Source organism: Rhinopithecus roxellana, chromosome 3, assembly GCF_007565055.1.
Source record: "Rhinopithecus roxellana isolate Shanxi Qingling chromosome 3, ASM756505v1, whole genome shotgun sequence".
Lineage (NCBI taxonomy): Eukaryota > Metazoa > Chordata > Mammalia > Primates > Cercopithecidae > Rhinopithecus > Rhinopithecus roxellana.
Window position 1 is genome coordinate 121,809,765 of NC_044551.1, and position 18,522 is coordinate 121,828,286.

Below are 18,522 nucleotides of genomic sequence, written 5' to 3' on the forward strand. Positions count from 1 at the left end.
CTCTCACCACTCCTATTCAACATAGTGTTGGAAGTTCTGGCTAGGGCAATCAGGCAAGAGAAAGAAATCAAGGGTATCCAGTTAGGAAAAGAAGTCAAATTGTCCCTGTTTGCAGATGACATGATTGTATATTTAGAAAACCCCATTGTCTCAGCCCAAAGTCTCCTTAAGCTGATAAGCAACTTCAGCAAAGTCTCAGGATACAAAATTAATGTGCAAAAATCACAAGCATTCTTATACATCAGTAACAGACAAACAGAGCCAAATCATGAATGAACTTCCATTCACAATTGCTTCAAAGAGAAACCAATAAGAATAAAGATACACCACACCAGAATCTCTGGGACACATTTAAAGCAGTGTGTAGAGGGAAATTTATAGCACTAAATGCCCACAAGAGAAAGCAGGAAAGATCTAACATTGACACCCTAACAGCACAATTAAAAGAACTAGAGAAGGAAGAGCAAACACATTCAAAAGCAAGAAGAAGTCAAGAAATAACTAAGATTAGAGCAGAAATGAATGAGATAGAGACATAAAAAACGCTTCAAAAAATTAATGAATCCAGGAGTTGGTTTTTTGAAAAGATCAACAAAATTGATAGACTGCTAGCAAGATTAATAAAGAAGAAAAGAGAGGCGGAGCAAGATGGCCGAATAGGAACAGCTCCAGTCTCCAACTCCCAGCGCGAGCGACACAGAAGACCGGTGATTTCTGCGTCTTCAACTGAGGTACTGGGGTCATCTCACTAGGGAGTGCCGGACAGTAGGTGCTGGTCAGCTGCTGCAGCCTGACCAGCGAGAGCTGAAGCAGGGCGAGGCATCGCCTCACCTGGGAAGCGCAAGGGGGAAGGGAATCCCTTTTCCTAGCCAGGGGAACTGAGACACACAACACCTGGAAAATCGGGTAACTCCCACCCCAATACCGCGCTTTAAGCAACCGGCACACCAGAAGAATATATCCCTCACCTGGCCGGGAGGGTCCCACGCCCACGGAGCCTCCCTCATTGTTAACACAGCAGTCTGCGGCGATCTATCCGCAAGGCAGCAGCGAGGCTGGGGGAGGGGCGCCCGCCATTGCTGAGGCTTAAGTAGGTAAACAAAGTCACTGGGAAGCTCGAACTGGGTGGAGCTCACAGCAGCTCAAGGAAACCTGCCTGTCTCTATAGACTCCACCTCTGGGGGCAGGGCTCAGCTAAAAAACAACAGGGGAAACAGCAGAGGCCTGAGCAGACGCGAAGGACTCTGTCTGACAGCTTTGAAGAGAGCAGTGGATCTCCCAACACGGAGGTTGAGATCTGAGAACGGACAGACTGCCTGCTCAAGTGGGTCACTGACCACTGAGTAGCCTAACTGGGAGACATCCCCCACTAGGGTCAGTCTGACACCCCACACCTCACAGGGTAGAGTACACCCCTGAGAGGAACCTTCCAAAGTAAGAATCAGACAGGTACACTAGCTGTACAGCAATATTCTATCTTCTGCAACCTCTGCTGCTGATACCCAGGCAAACAGGGTCTGGAGTGGACCTCAAGCAATCTCCAACAGACCTATAGCTGAGGGTCCTGACTGTCAGAAGGAAAACTATCAAACAGGAAGGACACCTATACCAAATCCCCATCAGTACGTCACCATCATCAAAGACCAGAGACAGATACAACCACAAAGATGGGGAAAAAGCAGGGCAGAAAAGCTGGAAATTCAAAAAATAAGAGCGCATCTCCCCCTGCAAAGGAGCGCAGCCCATCGCCAGCAATGGATCGAAGCTGGTCAGAGAATGACTTTGACGAGATGAGAGAAGAAGGCTTCAGTCCATCAAACTTCTCAGAGCTGAAGGAGGAATTACATACCCAGCGCAAAGAAACTAACGATCTTGAAAAAAGAGTGGAAGAATTGTCAGCTAGACTAATTAATGCAGAGAAGGTCATAAACGAAATGATAGAGATGAAAACCATGACACAAGAAATACGTGACAAATGCACAAGCTTCAGTAACCGACTCGATCAACTGGAAGAAAGAGTATCAGCGATTGAGGATCAAATGAATGAAGTGAAGCGAGAAGAGAAACCAAAAGAAAAAAGAAGAAAAAGAAATGAACAAAGCCTGCAAGAAGTATGGGATTATGTAAAAAGACCAAATCTACGTGTGATTGGGGTGCCTGAAAGTGAGGGGGAAAATGGAACCAAGTTGGAAAACACTCTTCAGGATATCATCCAGGATAACTTCCCCAACCTAGTAGGGCAGGCCAACATTCAAATTCAGGAAATACAGAGAACACCACAAAGATACTCCTCGAGAAGAGCAACTCCAAGGCACATAATTGCCAGATTCACCAAAGTTGAAATGAAGGAAAAAATCTTAAGGGCACCCAGAGAGAAAGGTCGGCTCACCCACAAAGGGAAGCCCATCAGACTAACAGCAGATCTCTCGGCAGAAACTCTACAAGCCAGAAGAGAGTGGGGGCCAATATTCAACGTTCTTAAAGAAAAGAATTTTCAACCCAAAATTTCATATCCAGCCAAACTAAGTTTCATCAGTGAAGGAGAAATAAAATCCTTTACAGAGAAGCAAATGCTTAGAGATTTTGTCACCACCAGGCCTGCCTTACAAGAGACCCTGAAGGAAGCCCTAAACATGGAAAGGAACAACTGGTACCAGCCATTGCAAAAACATGCCAAAATGTAAAGACCATCGAGGCTAGGAAGAAACTGCATCAACTAACGAGCAAGGTAACCAGTTAATATCATAATGGCAGGATCAAGTTCACACATAACAATATTAACCTTAAAGGTTAATGGACTAAATGCTCCAATTGAAAGACACAGACTGGCAAACTGGATAAAGAGTCAAGACCCATCAGTCTGCTGTATTCAGGAGACCCATCTCAAATGCAGAGACATACATAGGCTCAAAATAAAGGGATGGAGGAAGATCTACCAAGCAAATGGAGAACAAAAAACAGCAGGGGTTGCAATCCTAGTCTCTGATAAAACAGACTTTAAACCATCAAAGATCAAAAGAGACAAAGAAGGCCATTACATAATGGTAAAGGGATCAATTCAACAGGAAGAGCTAACTCTCCTAAATATATATGCACCCAATACAGGAGCACCCAGATTCATAAAGCAAGTCCTTAGGGACTTACAAAGAGACTTAGACTCCCATACAATAATAATGGGAGACTTCAACACTCCACTGTCAACATTAGACAGATCAACGAGACAGAAAGTTAACAAGGATATCCAGGAATTGAACTCATCCCTGCACCAAGTGGACCTAATAGACATCTATAGAACTCTCCACCCCAAATCAACAGAATATACATTCTTCTCAGCACCACATCCCACTTATTCCAAAATTGACCACATAATTGGAAGTAAAGCACTCCTCAGCAAATGTAAAAGAACAGAAATTATAACAAACTGTCTCTGAGACCACAGTGCAATCAAACTAGAACTCAGGACTAAGAAACTCAATCAAAACCGCTCAACTACATGGAAACTGAACAACCTGCTCCTGAATGACTACTGGGTACATAACGAAATGAGGGCAGAAATAAAGATGTTCTTTGAAACCAATGAGAACAAAGATACAACATACCAGAATCTCTGGGACACATTTAAAGGAGTGTGGAGAGGGAAATTTATAGCACTAAATGCCCACAAGAGAAAGCAGGAAAGATCTAAAATTGACACTCTAACATCACAATTAAAAGAACTAGAGAGGCAAGAGCAAACACATTCAAAAGCTAGCAGAAGGCAAGAAATAACTAAGATCATTGCAGAACTGAAGGAGATAGAGACACAAAAAAACCCTCCAAAAAATCAATGAATCCAGGAGTTAGTTTTTTGAAAAGATCAACAAAATTGACAGACTGCTAGCAAGACTAATAAAGAAGAAAAGAGAGAGGAATCAAATAGATGCAATAAAAAACGATAAAGGGGATATCACCACCGACCCCACAGAAATACAAACTACCATCAGAGAATACTATAAACACCTCTACGCAAATCAATTAGAAAATCTAGAAGAAATGGATAATTTCCTGGACACTTACACTCTCCCAAGACTAAACCAGGAAGAAGTTGAATCCCTGAATAGACCAAAGCAGGCTCTGAAAGTGAGGCAACAATTAATAGCCTACCCACCAAAAAAAGTCCAGGACCAGATGGATTCACAGCTGAATTCTACCAGAGGTACAAGGAGGAGCTGGTACCATTCCTTCTGAAACTATTCCAATCAATAGAAAAAGAGGGAATCCTCCCTAACTCATTTTATGAGGCCAACATCATCCTGATACCAAAGCCTGGCAGAGACACAACAAAAAAAGAGAATTTTAGACCAATATCCCTGATGAACATCGATACAAAAATCCTCAATAAAATACTGGCAAACCGGATTCAGCAGCACATCAAAAAGCTTATCCACCATGATCAAGTGGGCTTCATCCCTGGGATGCAAGGCTGGTTCAACATTCGCAAATCAATAAACATAATCCAGCATATAAACAGAACCAAAGTCAAGAATCACATGATTATCTCAATAGATGCAGAAAAGGCTTTTGACAAAATTCAACAGCCCTTCATGCTAAAAACGCTCAATAAATTCGGTATTGATGGAACGTACCTCAAAATAATAAGAGCTATTTATGACAAACCCACAGCTAATATCATACTGAATGGGCAAAAACTGGAAAAATTCCCTTTGAAAACTGGTACAAGACAGGGATGCCCTCTCTCACCACTCCTATTCAACATAGTGTTGGAAGTTCTGGCTAGGGCAATCAGGCAAGAGAAAGAAATCAAGGGTATTCAGTTAGGAAAAGAAGAAGTCAAACTGTCCCTGTTTGCAGATGACATGATTGTATATTTAGAAAACCCCATCGTCTCAGCCCAAAATCTCCTTAAGCTGATAAGCAACTTCAGCAAAGTCTCAGGATACAAAATTAATGTGCAAAAATCACAAGCATTCTTATACACCAGTAACAGACAAGCAGAGAGCCAAATCAGGAATGAACTTCCATTCACAATTGCTTCAAAGAGAATAAAATACCTAGGAATCCAGCTTACAAGGGATGTCAAGGACCTCTTCAACGAGAACTACAAACCACTGCTCAGTGAAATCAAAGAGGACACAAACAAATGGAAGAACATACCATGCTCATGGATAGGAGGAATCAATATCGTGAAAATGGCCATACTGCCCAAGGTTATTTATACATTCAATGCCATCCCCATCAAGCTACCAATGACTTTCTTCACAGAATTGGAAAAAACTGCTTTAAAGTTCATATGGAACCAAAAAAGAGCCTGCATTGCCAAGACAATCCTAAGTCAAAAGGACAAAGCTGGAGGCGTCACGCTACCTGACTTCAAACTATACTACAAGGCTACAGTAACCAAAACAGCATGGTACTGGTACCAAAACAGAGCTATAGACCAATAGAACAGAACAGAGTCCTCAGAAATAATACCACACAGCTACAACCATCTGATCTTTGACAAACCTGAGAGAAACAAGAAATGGGGAAAGGATTCCCTATTTAATAAACGGTGCTGGGAAAATTGGCTAGCCATAAGTAGAAAGCTGAAACTGGATCCTTTCCTTACCCCTTATACGAAGATTAATTCAAGATGGATTAGAGACTTAAATGTTAGATCTAATACCATAAAAACCCTAGAAGAAAATCTAGGTAGTACCATTCAGGACATAGGCATGGGCAAGGACTTCATGTCTAAAACACCAAAAGCAACAGCAGCAAAAGCCAAAATTGACAAATGGGATCTAATTAAACTAAAGAGCTTCTGCACAGCAAAAGAAACTACCATCAGAGTGAACAGGCAACCCACAGAATGGGAGAAAATTTTTGCAATCTACTCATCTGACAAAGGGCTAATATCCAGAATCTACAAAGAACTCAAACAAATATACAAGAAAAAAACAAACAACCCGATCAAAAAGTGGGCAAAGGATATGAACAGACATTTCTCAAAAGAAGACATTCATACAGCCAACAGACACATGAAAAAATGCTCATCATCACTCGCCATCAGAGAAATGCAAATCAAAACCACAATGAGATACCATCTCACACCAGTTAGAATGGCAATCATTAAAAAATCAGGAAACAACAGGTGTTGGAGAGGATGTGGAGAAATAGGAACACTTTTACACTGTTGGTGGGATTGTAAACTAGTTCAACCATTATGGAAAACAGTATGGCAATTCCTCAAGGATCTAGAACTAGATGTACCATATGACCCAGCCATCCCACTACTGGGTATATACCCAAAGGATTATAAATTATTCTACTACAAAGACACATGCACACGTATGTTTATTGCAGTACTATTCACAATAGCAAAGCCTTGGAATCAACCCAAATGTCCATCTGTGACAGACTGGATTAAGAAAATGTGGCACATATACACCATGGAATACTATGCAGCCATAAAAAAGGATGAGTTTGTGTCCTTTGTAGGGACATGGATGCAGCTGGAAACCATCATTCTTAGCAAACTATCACAAGAAGAGAAAACCAAACACCGCATGTTCTCACTCATAGGTGGGAACTGAACAATGAGATCATTTGGACTCAGGAAGGGGAACATCACACACTGGGGCCTATCATGGGGAGGGGGGAGGGGGAAGGGATTGCATTGGGGAGTTATACATGATATACATGATGAATTGATGGGTGCTGACGAGTTGATGTGTGCAGCACACCAACATGGCACAAATATACATATGTAACAAACCTGCACGTTATGCACATGTACCCTAGAACTTAAAGTATAATTAAAAAAAAAAAAAAAAGAAGAAAAGAGAGAAGAATCAAATAGATACAATAAAAAATGATAAAGGGGATATCACTACCGACCCCAAAGAAATACAAACTACCATCAGAGAATACTATAAATGCCTCTAGGCAAATAAACTAGAAATTCCTAGAAGAAATGGATAAATTCCTGGACACAAACACTCTCCCAAGACTAAACCAGGAAGACGTTGAATCCCTGAATAGACCAATAGCAGGCTCTGAAATTGAGCCAATAATTAATAGCCTACCAAACAAAAAATGTCCAGGACCAGACGGATTCACAGCCGAATTTTACCAGACGTACAAGGAGGAGCTGCTACCATTCCTTCTGAAACTATTGCAATCCATAGAAAAAGAGGGAATCCTCCCTAACTCATTTTATGAGGCCAACATCATCCCGACACCAAAGCCTGGTAGAGACACAACGAAACAAGAGAATTTTAGACCAATATCCCTGATGAACATTGATGCAAAAATCCTCAATAAAATACTGGCAACCGAATCCAGCAGCACATGGAAAAGCTTATCCACCATGATCAAGTGGGCTTCACCCCTGGGATGCAAGGGAGATCAACATACGCAAATCAATAAACATAATCCAGCATATAAATAGAACCAAAGACAAAAACCACATGATTATCTCAATAGATGCAGAAAGGGCCTTTGACAAAATTCAACAGCCCTTCATGCTAAAAACTCTCAATAAATTCGGTATTGATGGAACATATCTGAAAATAATAAGAGCTATTTATGACAAACCCACAGCCAATATCATACTGAATGAGCAAAAACTGGAAGCATTCCCTTTGAAAACTGGCACAAGACAGGGATGCCCTCTCTCACCACTCCTATTCAACATAGTGTTGGAAGTTCTGGCTAGGGTAATCAGGTAAGAGAAAGAAATAAAGGGCATTCAATTAAGAAAAGAAGAAGTCAACTTGTCCCTGTTTGCAGATGACATGATTGTATATGTAGAAAATCCTATCATCTCAGCCCAAAATCTCCTGAAGCTGATAGGCAACTTCAGCAAAGTCTCAGGATACAAAATCAATGTGCAAAAATCACAAGCATTCTTATACACCAATAGCAGACAAACAGAGAGTCAAATCTGAAATCATCCACTCAAATGAATGAACTCCCATTCACAATTGCTTCAAAGAGAATAAAATACCTAGGAATCCAACTTACAAGGGATGTGTAGGACCTCTTCAAGAAGAACTACAAATCACTGCTCAGTGAAATCAAAGGGACACCAAATGGAAGAACATACCATGCTCATGGATAGGAGGAATCAACATCATAAAAATGGCCATATTGCCCAAGATAATTTATAGATTCAATGACATCCCCATTAAGCTACCAATGACTTTCTTCACAGAATTGGAAAAACTGCTTTAAAGTTCATATGGGACCAAAAAAGAGCCCACATTGCCAAGACAATCCTAAGCTAAAAGATCAAAGCTAGAGGCATCACGCTACCTAACTTCAAACTATACTACAAGGCTACAGTAACCAAAACAGCATGGTACTGGTACCAAAACAGAGATATAGACCAATGGAACAGAACAGAGCCCTCAGAAATAATACCACACATCTACAGCCATCTGATCTTTGACAAACCTGACAAAAACAAGAAATGGGGAACGGATTCCCTATTTAATAAATGCTGCTGGGAAAATTGACTAGCCATAAGTAGAAAGCTGAAACTGGATCCTTTCCTTATTCCTTATACGAAAATTAATTCAAGATGGATTAGAGACTTAAATGTTACACCTAAAACCATAAAAACCATAGAAGAGAACCTAGGCAATACCATTCAGGACATAGGCACGGGCAAGGACTTCATGTCTAAACCACCAAAAGCAACAGCAACAAAAGCCAACACTGACAAATGGGATCTAATTAAAGTAAAGAGCTTCTGCACAGCAAAAGAAACTACCATCAGAGTGAACAGGCAACGTACAGAATGGGAGAAAATTTTTGCAATCTACTTATCTGACAAAGGGCTAATATCCAGAACCTACAAAGAACTCAATCAAATTTACAAGAAAAAAACAAACAACTATCAAAAAGTTGAGCAAAGTATTTGAACAGACATTTCTCAAAAGAAGACATTTATACAGCCAACAGACACATGAAAAAATGCTCATCATCACTCACCATCAGAGAAATGCAAATCAAAACCATCATTCTCAGCAAACTATCGCAAGAACAGAAAACCAAACACTGCATGTTCTCACTCATAGGTGGGAATTGAACAATGACAACACTTTGCCACAGGAAGGGGAGCATCACACACCGGGGCCTATTGTGGGGTAGGGGGAGGGGGGAGGGATAGCATTAGGAGATATACCTAATGTAAATGACGAGTTAATGGGTGCAGCACACCAAGACGGCACATGTATACATATGTAACAAACCTGCACGTTGTGCACATGTACCCTAGAACTTAAAGTATAAATAATAAAAAAAAATCCCATGTCATGGAGCTATGGATATAGAACATCAACCCACGCTCTCAGAGGCTGAGACTACAATAACTTAGAAATGTGAAGGACTATTATAAAAACTATGAGTTCAGAGGTATAAATAAAGAAATTCAGGTGACTCATATAATTCACTCATAATGTGGTAAGCTAGCCTTTTGAACTAAAACCTGTGCTTTAAACTGAGGAACAGAAGCAGAAAGGAAATTGACTTGGGGGATACAAGACCATTTTCAACGTTGCCTCTTGTGACTCTGGAAAGCATATGACTTTCTTTCAGCTATATTATGTTTATTATTGTAAAAATAATTTAAAAATTACAGGATTGAGAAATCTAAGAACATAGTGCTGAAGTTATCAACTGTTCCTCAAGTTATTAATACTGACCTTTGAAATTAAATGTTCCCCTTTGTTCCTTTTCCTCCCGAAAGAAACAAGAATAACTTCCCATTTGTTTGCTATTAATGATGGTGAACCTAAAGATAATTGAAGTTATTAATATAGGCTTAGTTCTCAAAACCTTCTTAATGAAAATGAAAAGACTTAGCCATTAATCAAAATTTTAAAATAGAAATAATTCTGTAAATATGCAAATTAGAATATTTGTATAACATTCAAGTGGCTGCAGAGGGAAGAATGCTCAGTCAGCAAAAATATTTAGAATTAAGCTACTTTTGGCAAGCAAGGTAGGTTAAAATTTGTATACTCACCTGTATTGGGTATACAAGGTGCTTCCTGTTGCACTGACAAGATAATTATTCTCAAGTTGTTCACTGTCTTTTTTCCAAGTCACATTTACTGCATTCAAATCCCCAGATGTCGTGAACTGGCATGTGAGATTTACATTAGAAGGCCTTTCTAAAGTGATATTTTTTTCTACTGGCATACTAGAATGTTCTATTAGCACAAAAGAGGACAAAATGTGAAAGTTATATTCAGAGGAATCTAATATATAAAACCTTTTAAATTATTAACAGTAGTGTTTTATTGACAATTTCTTAAAGTAACATTCATTTGAAGAATTATTCCTCTATCAACATAGTTGGTTCCCTTTCTTATTCCCTTTTATATGCACACCTAAAGAAATGTTTTGATTCAACATTAGCACAATTTAAAAAAAAAACTAAAGCTGTGATAGTTATCTCCTTAAGCTCTGTAATAAGCAGAATATAGGGTAGAGAGTACCCAAAAACATGTGCCATATGCTCTGACAGTGTAAAAACAGCACAACTGTAAATACAATACACTCATGGGTGAGAATGGAATGCCTGTTTCAATAATTTTGAGCAATCATGTTGTTAGTAGTTATTATGAGAATGTTTTTGTATAACATGGATTTGAGTGATATATTCTAACCATTCCTAGTCTTCTTAAGAACCTGTAGGAACTGGATATAGACATAGGTACAGGACAGAGAATTTAAATAAGCATCCTGTAGTTCTGAATTTGAACTGAATTTCAGTATCAGTATGAATTCATGAGGTGTTTATCTTTTGACTTTCAAAATAGGTATCTTATTTATTTTGGATTGATCGATTATCATAAGAACACTTAACACATTAGACCTTCCCTCTTAGCAAATTTTTAAAACTTGTACCTAAAAAGTAGTCTGAAAGGTTCTCAATTTCTCTTCCCATCTATAGGTGGGAAGAGAAGGAGCTAACCCTTAGAGAAGCTTTAGGGAAGTTGAAGTGTTTATCTTAAAAGGAAAACAATACACACACACACCACACACACACACCACACACACACACACACATACACACACACACACTGAAGGGGTCCAGAATATGCAAGGATAGCATACAAATTATTTTGAGCAGAAGGTATTTGAGTTCCTAAAATAGCTAATCTGACTAAAAGCAGAGCCTTTCAAAGGAACTCCAAAAAACCTCTATTGTCATAAATCCCCTCCCTAGGAGCAACAGGGACAATGGACTCTTATCACTGAAGATGAGAAGTCTTCACACCACACCTGAACAGACACTGTCACAAAACTATCATATCTTCCACCTGTTATCTAAAGGGCTCATTTATCTTTCCTAAAACTCATTCGTTTTTCCATAAGCGGCCTTTCTCCTCCTCTTCTTACCCTACTAAGATGGTATATAAGCCTCTACTTTTAACTGCCCCTTTGAGCTACATGTTTTTCTAACTTTTGTCCACATGTGATTAGGTATGTTTTTTGTTTTGCTAATCTATCTTTTATCAGTTTAATTCACTGAGCCTGAAATTATAGAGAAAAAATTTCTCCCTGACAGTTTGGCAAGGAATACGGAATGGTTAGGACTCCCCACCCTTCCACTCCAACCCCATTTCCAAAGCCTGAGATTTCAGGACCTCTGACCCAGCAGGTAAGTATGAGCTCTTTTTTTTTTTTTTTTTACCAGTACCCAATCTGGGATACTGGTAAAAATAATAATAATAATAATAAGCGGTGCACTAGAACAAGAGCAGTAAGAGCCTCTACTTGTCTTTTCTTTCTTCAGTTTAACCCTCAGGTTCCCAACCACTAACTCTCCGACAATAGACACACACACACACACAAACACACACACACACACACTTAGGGAAAACACAAAAAAGCTTACTTTAATTTTGAACAGTGGCAAATAAAGAAAAAATACTCAGCATGTACCTTGTTTGTCCTACACTAACTGTATCACTGGCTAACCAAACAGTAGAGAAAGTCAATGTTCTCTTTATAGAAAAATTCCAGCAAATGAATAAAAAAGAAATCATACAAATATACCATAATGATGATGCGATCCCTAGTAAATCATGGATCTAGGCATTTTGCATCAACTGGGGCAATAATTTCAAAAACAGAATTATGTCTCTCTTGAGGAAGAATACCCCACTACCTAGGATATAGTCTTGTCAAAAAAGGTGCTGGAGGAGGTTCTTCAAACTGGCTAAGTCTCTGGATTCAATTCCCAGTTTACAGGAAATATGGATTATGGAAGAACACATTAACCTATATTTCATGAAAGTCATCAACCAAATCCAGATTCTGGGAAAATTCTACAAAATAAATTATCTGTTTGTTTTTTCTTTTTCTGTCTTTTTTGTTTGTTTGCTTGAGATGGAGTTTCGTTCTTGTTGCCTAGGCTGGAGTGCAATGATGCTGTCTTGGCTCACTGCAAGCTCCACCTCCTGGATTCAAGAGATTCTCCTGCCTTAGCCTCCCAAGTAGCTGGGATTACAGGCACCTGCCAGCAAGCCTGGCTAATTTTTTTGTATTTTTAGTAGAGATGGGGTTTCACCATGTTGGCCATGCTAATCTTGAACTCCTGACCTCACGTGATCTGCCTGCCTCAGCTTCCCAAAGTGCTGAGATTACAGGCATGAGCCACCGCACCCAGCCTGGTTTTTTCAATACATAAATTTTAAAAGGGAGAGAGATGTTTTTGTATTGGATGTCAGGTGCTATGTTTCGGGCACCTGAAGATTATAAGATACTCAAAAAATTCCATTAAAAGAAAAGCAAAACTGAACTGTAATATTTAGGGATGAATACCTGGGTAATAAAACAATATAGAAAAACAAGAAAGTAACTGCATAAAAATCAGAAGAGTGGTAATTACTCTTAAGGGGAAGAGAAGGAGTTGTGTTTGGAAGACGGTAGTGCATCATACAAACAAATTTCTCAAGCTCTTCTCATTCTCAACAATAGTATAGTATGATTAAATGGACTATGCAGAGCCAAATGTAGAAAGAAAAATAATACAACTCAAATAAAATGGTCAGGTGCAGTGGTTCACGCCTGTAATCCCAGTAATTTGGGAGGCTGAGGTGTGTGGGATTGCTTGAGCACAGGCATTCTAGACCAGCCTGGGCAACATGGTGAGACCTCATCTCTGAAAAAAAAAAAAGAAAACATTAGCCAGGCTTCATAGTGCATGCCTTTGGTCCCATCTAGTCATAGGCAGAGGTGGGAGGATATTTTGAGCCCGAGAGTTGAGGCTGCAGTGAGCTAAGGTGGCACCACTGCACTCCAGGCAGGATGATAAAGCAGGGCCCTATCTCACACGCAAAAAAATTCTATCACTTTTAATTACATTTGAAACTTTACGAAATGTTTCCATAAGCAAAGACCAGGTGCAAGGTTTGCAGATAGTGAAGTACAGCTCGTGCGAAGCACTTTGTGAGCACATACTTGAAATAACTGCTTGTATGACTGCAAACTGCTGAATTGAATTTAATGCTCAAAAAGAAAAATAACATTTGATGTCTCTAGAATACATATATTGCCAAAGATTACCTTATTCCTTGCAGTTCCCTTTACTGTGCTCTATTTCACTATCCTAGTATATTTTAAACATTTTGCTAGCCACACCAAATTATTCCAACTACCTTTCAAATGTTGGTGCCCATCAGGATTTTGCTCTCTGGTCTCTACTTCTCAATTTGGCACTCCTTTGTTGGATTCAACTATTAACCGTACTGCTCTTTACTTGCAAAATTAGAACCTCCACTGAAGTCTTTTTTTTTTTTTTTTTTTTTTTATAGCTCCAGCTGTCTATGGAGCATCTAAATCTGGATATCCCATGGGAAGTTCAAACTCCAAATATCCAAGAGAGATCCATTAATATTCCCTTGTGCTGACCTACAACACTGAATCACATGCAGTAGTATTTAGCTGATTCTACCGCTAAAATGTCAAACAAATTTGTCCAGTTTTATCCAACCCTCCTATTATTGGCCTTCATTATCTTTCACCAAGACAAGGCAAATTACCTAATTTCTCTTGGCCAGCTTCTCTTGCTCCAGCCAAAATTGTCCTTTGGTTGGAGCAATTTGAGCAAAACTCAAACTGTTTAACTGCCTTGATTCTATACCTTGCATTTGCAAATCAAAGTATCTTTGTATTAGACATCCATTTCCTTATTTGTAAGGCAGGATAATGCATATTTCATGAGATTGTAGAAAGTTCTATCATAAGAAATGCAACAGTAATATAATATAGCAATTAATAAATGCCCATTTACTTCTTCTCACCATTATCTCACTGGGGAATATTATAAAAACTATCATATATGGTGCTAAGGGTTATATGTTGATTAAATCATTTAATCTTCACAACAGCTTTATGAGGTAAGTATCACTGTTACCATTCCAACTTTAGAAATGAGGCAAAGAGAGGATGCCTGTCTTGTCTAAGATCACACATCAAGAAAAGGCAACACTGAATCTTAGATTTAGGTATGCCTGAGTCCAGATTGTGATAACCAACAGACTATACCAACTCTCAAACATATTAAATTCTCATTACAATGGAAGTAACTTCATTACCTTCAAACTGTTGAACCAAGATTTTAAATAAAAGAAAATATTAATAGAAGATTAAAGAAATGTACAGTGTAGCTGTATACCAATGTGAATGTGATGATAAGCGAACAGTGCAATCAAAATATTTTTAAAATACACATTTTCAACTAAACACAGTTTTACATAACTTAAAATGCAATGCAGCTTTTCTTATTGGTAGGCCATCCTCCAAGCCCTAACCGTTGTCTCACTGTTCCCTATAATACTTTGCAGGTGCTTCTGCAGTTTGCTGTTTCTGCAGTTTGCTTTCCTTCCTGTCAAGAAATCACAGCATCAAAAACATGCAAAAAGCTCTACCTTTTTACATATTTTGTGGTTAGCCAACAAACTAATGTGAGCTCAGTCGACAATGTTTCAACTTCCTTAATACTGCACAACTGCAATGCATTTTTGCCACTTTAGAGTGCTGCAAAAACATCTATGACATCTGCATTTCTAAAACGATAGCAATTTGTTTCTGAAACATATTTTTAAGACTGTTCTTAAAACCATATAGTAATTTATACCTGTCTAAATAATTTCTTATTTTCATAGATAACATTTGCAGTCTTCAGAGAAATGACATTTAGATTTTCTTGGGTCTATTCAGGACCCAATCTTTTAAACCATTTCACTACAAATAAAAGTCTGCTTTGTTCTTTATTAAGAAAAAGAAAATATGGAAGAAGCCAATTAAAATTTATTGCATAGGATAGTGTTTCCAAACATGCTTTAAAGACAGAAACTCTTACTAAAAACAGTTAAGTGAACTGTGATATATACAACGGATTAGATGGGACAACTCTGATAGAAGCCAAGATAGAAAACACAGAGCCCCATCAGCCTGACTTTTCATTATTCATAATGAGGTAGGAGGTGGAATGTGACTCTGGACCAGACTGAAGACTGACAGAAACAAGGAAGAGACATCGAAAGCTCCTCTCCACAAGACACACCCACTAGCACCATGACAGTTTACCATTGCCATGGCTACACCCAGAAGTTACCATCCCTTTCCATGGCAATGACCCAGAAGTTACCTCCTGTTTTCTAGAAATTTCTGAATAGCCTGCCCCTGAATTGGCACATAATTAAAAGTGGTATAAATGTGGCTGCAGAACTGCCCCTGAGCTGCTACTCATGACACACTGCCCAGGGTGTACCCCTGCTCTGAAGGAGAAGTCACAGAGCTGTAACACCCCTGCCTCAATAAAGCCGCTTTTTTCTACCATCAGCTCACTCTTTAATTCTTTCCTGAGCCAACCTTCTCTGGCTAAACCCCAATGTTGGGATTCACCTGCCCTGTAACAATTTCACCATAAAAGTCAGTAAGGCTTCATGATGCAACCCAAAATGTCTATTAAACATCCAGAATCCTTACAGAAACAGAAGGCCACACTAACATGAGGCCAACACCCCTATATAAAAATGATACAATGGATCTTATTGTTATCATTAATGTTGTGCGTCTTAAACATATAGAGTTAACTTATAATTCCTCTGAATAAGAATAAAATTCTCAAAGTTTATATCCAAAATTTATAAAACATAATACTATTCCCTTGATTCTTATAATTTCACCTCTCTCCCAAATTAAGTCTCATATTGATTGAAAAATCATGACAGTTTATTAAGTGATCCTATCAACAAGTTATTTACATGCCATCTGATTAGTGCCATACCAATGTGATACAACCTAAAACACATGTGCTTCCTGAATCCCATAAACTTAAAATGTGAAATCACCAATGTGCACAGAGAAGCCTGAAATTACATAAACCCAACTTGAGTAAAATGTAGTACACATATACTTTGATACACTTTTTTATATCTATATAAAATCTCCAAGTACTCCCTGGAGACTCCCTCAAGACCTATGAACTACGTGGCTGGCGTTATATGAGCTGAGCCTATTTTCAAACTTTTAGATTTTTTTTTTTACACAGACATCCTCAAAAGAAAGAGAAATACCAGAAAATGTGAATGGCTTCTACACAAATGAAGCCAGGTTTTTCAAAATAATTCATCAAAGATTTAAAATTATCTAAGAGGAGATGCTAGTTGAATTTTACTAAACAAAGCTTCTATCAGTCACTGTTTTCCTCCACTTCAATTAGTAACAGAAATTAAGGCATGTAATGGTTATTTCTCTACTTTCTAAACTGATTTAATGTCATTTCAAAGAAAAACAAAAACAATTCTACTTGAATTCCAGAATTGCATGTCTCTTGTTTCAACAATGTAGTACTTAATTTGAGACAATAGCAATGGGTAATAATCCAATAATTAAATATATTTTTCTACAACATAGAGAACAACACTGCAACTATTGTTTACATCAGTTACAGGAAAACTATAGTAAATGGTTGCATTGTTCTAGTAACCAAATACATTTGTTGCCACTGTTTCCAAATAATTAACAGGAAGTTCATCCAACACTATAGTGGGGGCTATTGATCATATTTTCGGACAACCAGAATCCGAACACCCTTCCCATCAGTGTAAGCTTTGGTGACAGGCAAAGTACTCACTCACTGAGGAAACCTAAGAACAGGTATTTCTTCTCTCTGCCCAGCTGAGCACTAGGGTTTGGCCACTTTAATTATAACCTCCTACTCAGGGCTTTAAAGTTAAAGGGAGGGAGTTAAGGACCTAGGCAGAACTGAGAAATTAATCAGAATAGCAACGGCAAGTGTCTAGCAGTGATTGTGCCTCATTATTCCTTCAATCACTCATTTAACACTTATTTACTGAACACCTACCACGTGCTTTTCATGTATCCACCCGTTCAACAATTTTACTAAAAATATATTACGTGCCTTTATTCCAGGCCCTAGTATCAAGAGTCCAGTGCCAGCAGAAATATCTCAAGCAGACTCTTCCAGTAATCCTTGCTGTCTGTCATCCTGAGGTCCCTGGCATTGCCAGAACTTGATTTCCAGTTTTCTCATCAATTCTGCTAGCCAAAATCCTTTATTCAACAAATTATTTCCTGCTTAACTGCCTATAGATCGTTTCTGGACTTGAGATCATTAACCTAATCCATATACACCTATCAAGATTTACACTAGATACTTCATTTATGCACTCCTTCCATTTGATTAAAATTTCATAGCACTGATGTCACTTGACAGCTCACAAATATCTAGAACATATGATAATATTTGGTCCCCAGAATAAATTCTACAAAGTGGTAATCATAGTACCAGTTCAGTATATCTGAAAGGCAATACCTGAGGTTACACAGGGGACAAGATCCAGGCTGAGGTAGCAGTCCAGGACTCAGAACAGTCAGTCCCTGGCCCTGTATGCTCTCTCCATGTACAGTCCTGCCCTTTTGTTCTTGGAGCTATAAATCACACTTTAGTATTTTTTCCATCTCTTCTACATTTACAAATCAAAATCATCTCAAGCCATAACAACTTGCCTCCGATCTTTACTTCTAATTTCTGCCTTCTCTACTCTGATAAAAAGCTTTCATTTATTTTGAAACATTTTTCACATATCCACTTCAATATAATGGAAGAAAGGAACAGCAAATGACAATGTCATATCATTTGATTCCCCGGTACAAGAAACATTTAAATTTTGAAATGGATTATTCTAATGGATTTCAAAATTATTTTAGTAGCAGAATTGTTTCAGAAATAAATCAGAGGAAAACTTAAGCAGAATCCCCAACTATACACACACACACACACACACACACACACACACACAGATAACTGTATAAAACTGACAAAAAAATGTTGCTACAATTAGTGAAGACTGGAGAGGGTATGGAAAGCATTCAAGATTGGCCTCTTCATCCCTTTATCTTCTTTACCCATCATGGTTACATCTCAAGGAACAAAGAATTTAAAAGTGACACATGCACACATATGTTCATTGCAGCACTATTCACAAT

The 18,522-nt window shown here is 38.5% G+C and overlaps 1 protein-coding gene across 2 annotated transcripts in view; it reads right to left on the reverse strand.

Moving 5' to 3' along the window:
* Positions 1-18,522, reverse strand: part of EMB (embigin) — a 55,115-nt gene that overhangs the window by 14,110 nt on the left and 22,483 nt on the right. For both annotated transcript variants that reach the window (XM_010362266.2, XM_030926970.1), the window contains 2 exons: positions 10,016-10,202; positions 9,693-9,781 (listed from right to left, as the gene is read on the reverse strand). In XM_010362266.2, coding sequence (XP_010360568.1) covers positions 9,693-9,781; positions 10,016-10,202 — 276 coding nt within the window. The remainder of the gene's footprint in view (positions 1-9,692; positions 9,782-10,015; positions 10,203-18,522) is intronic.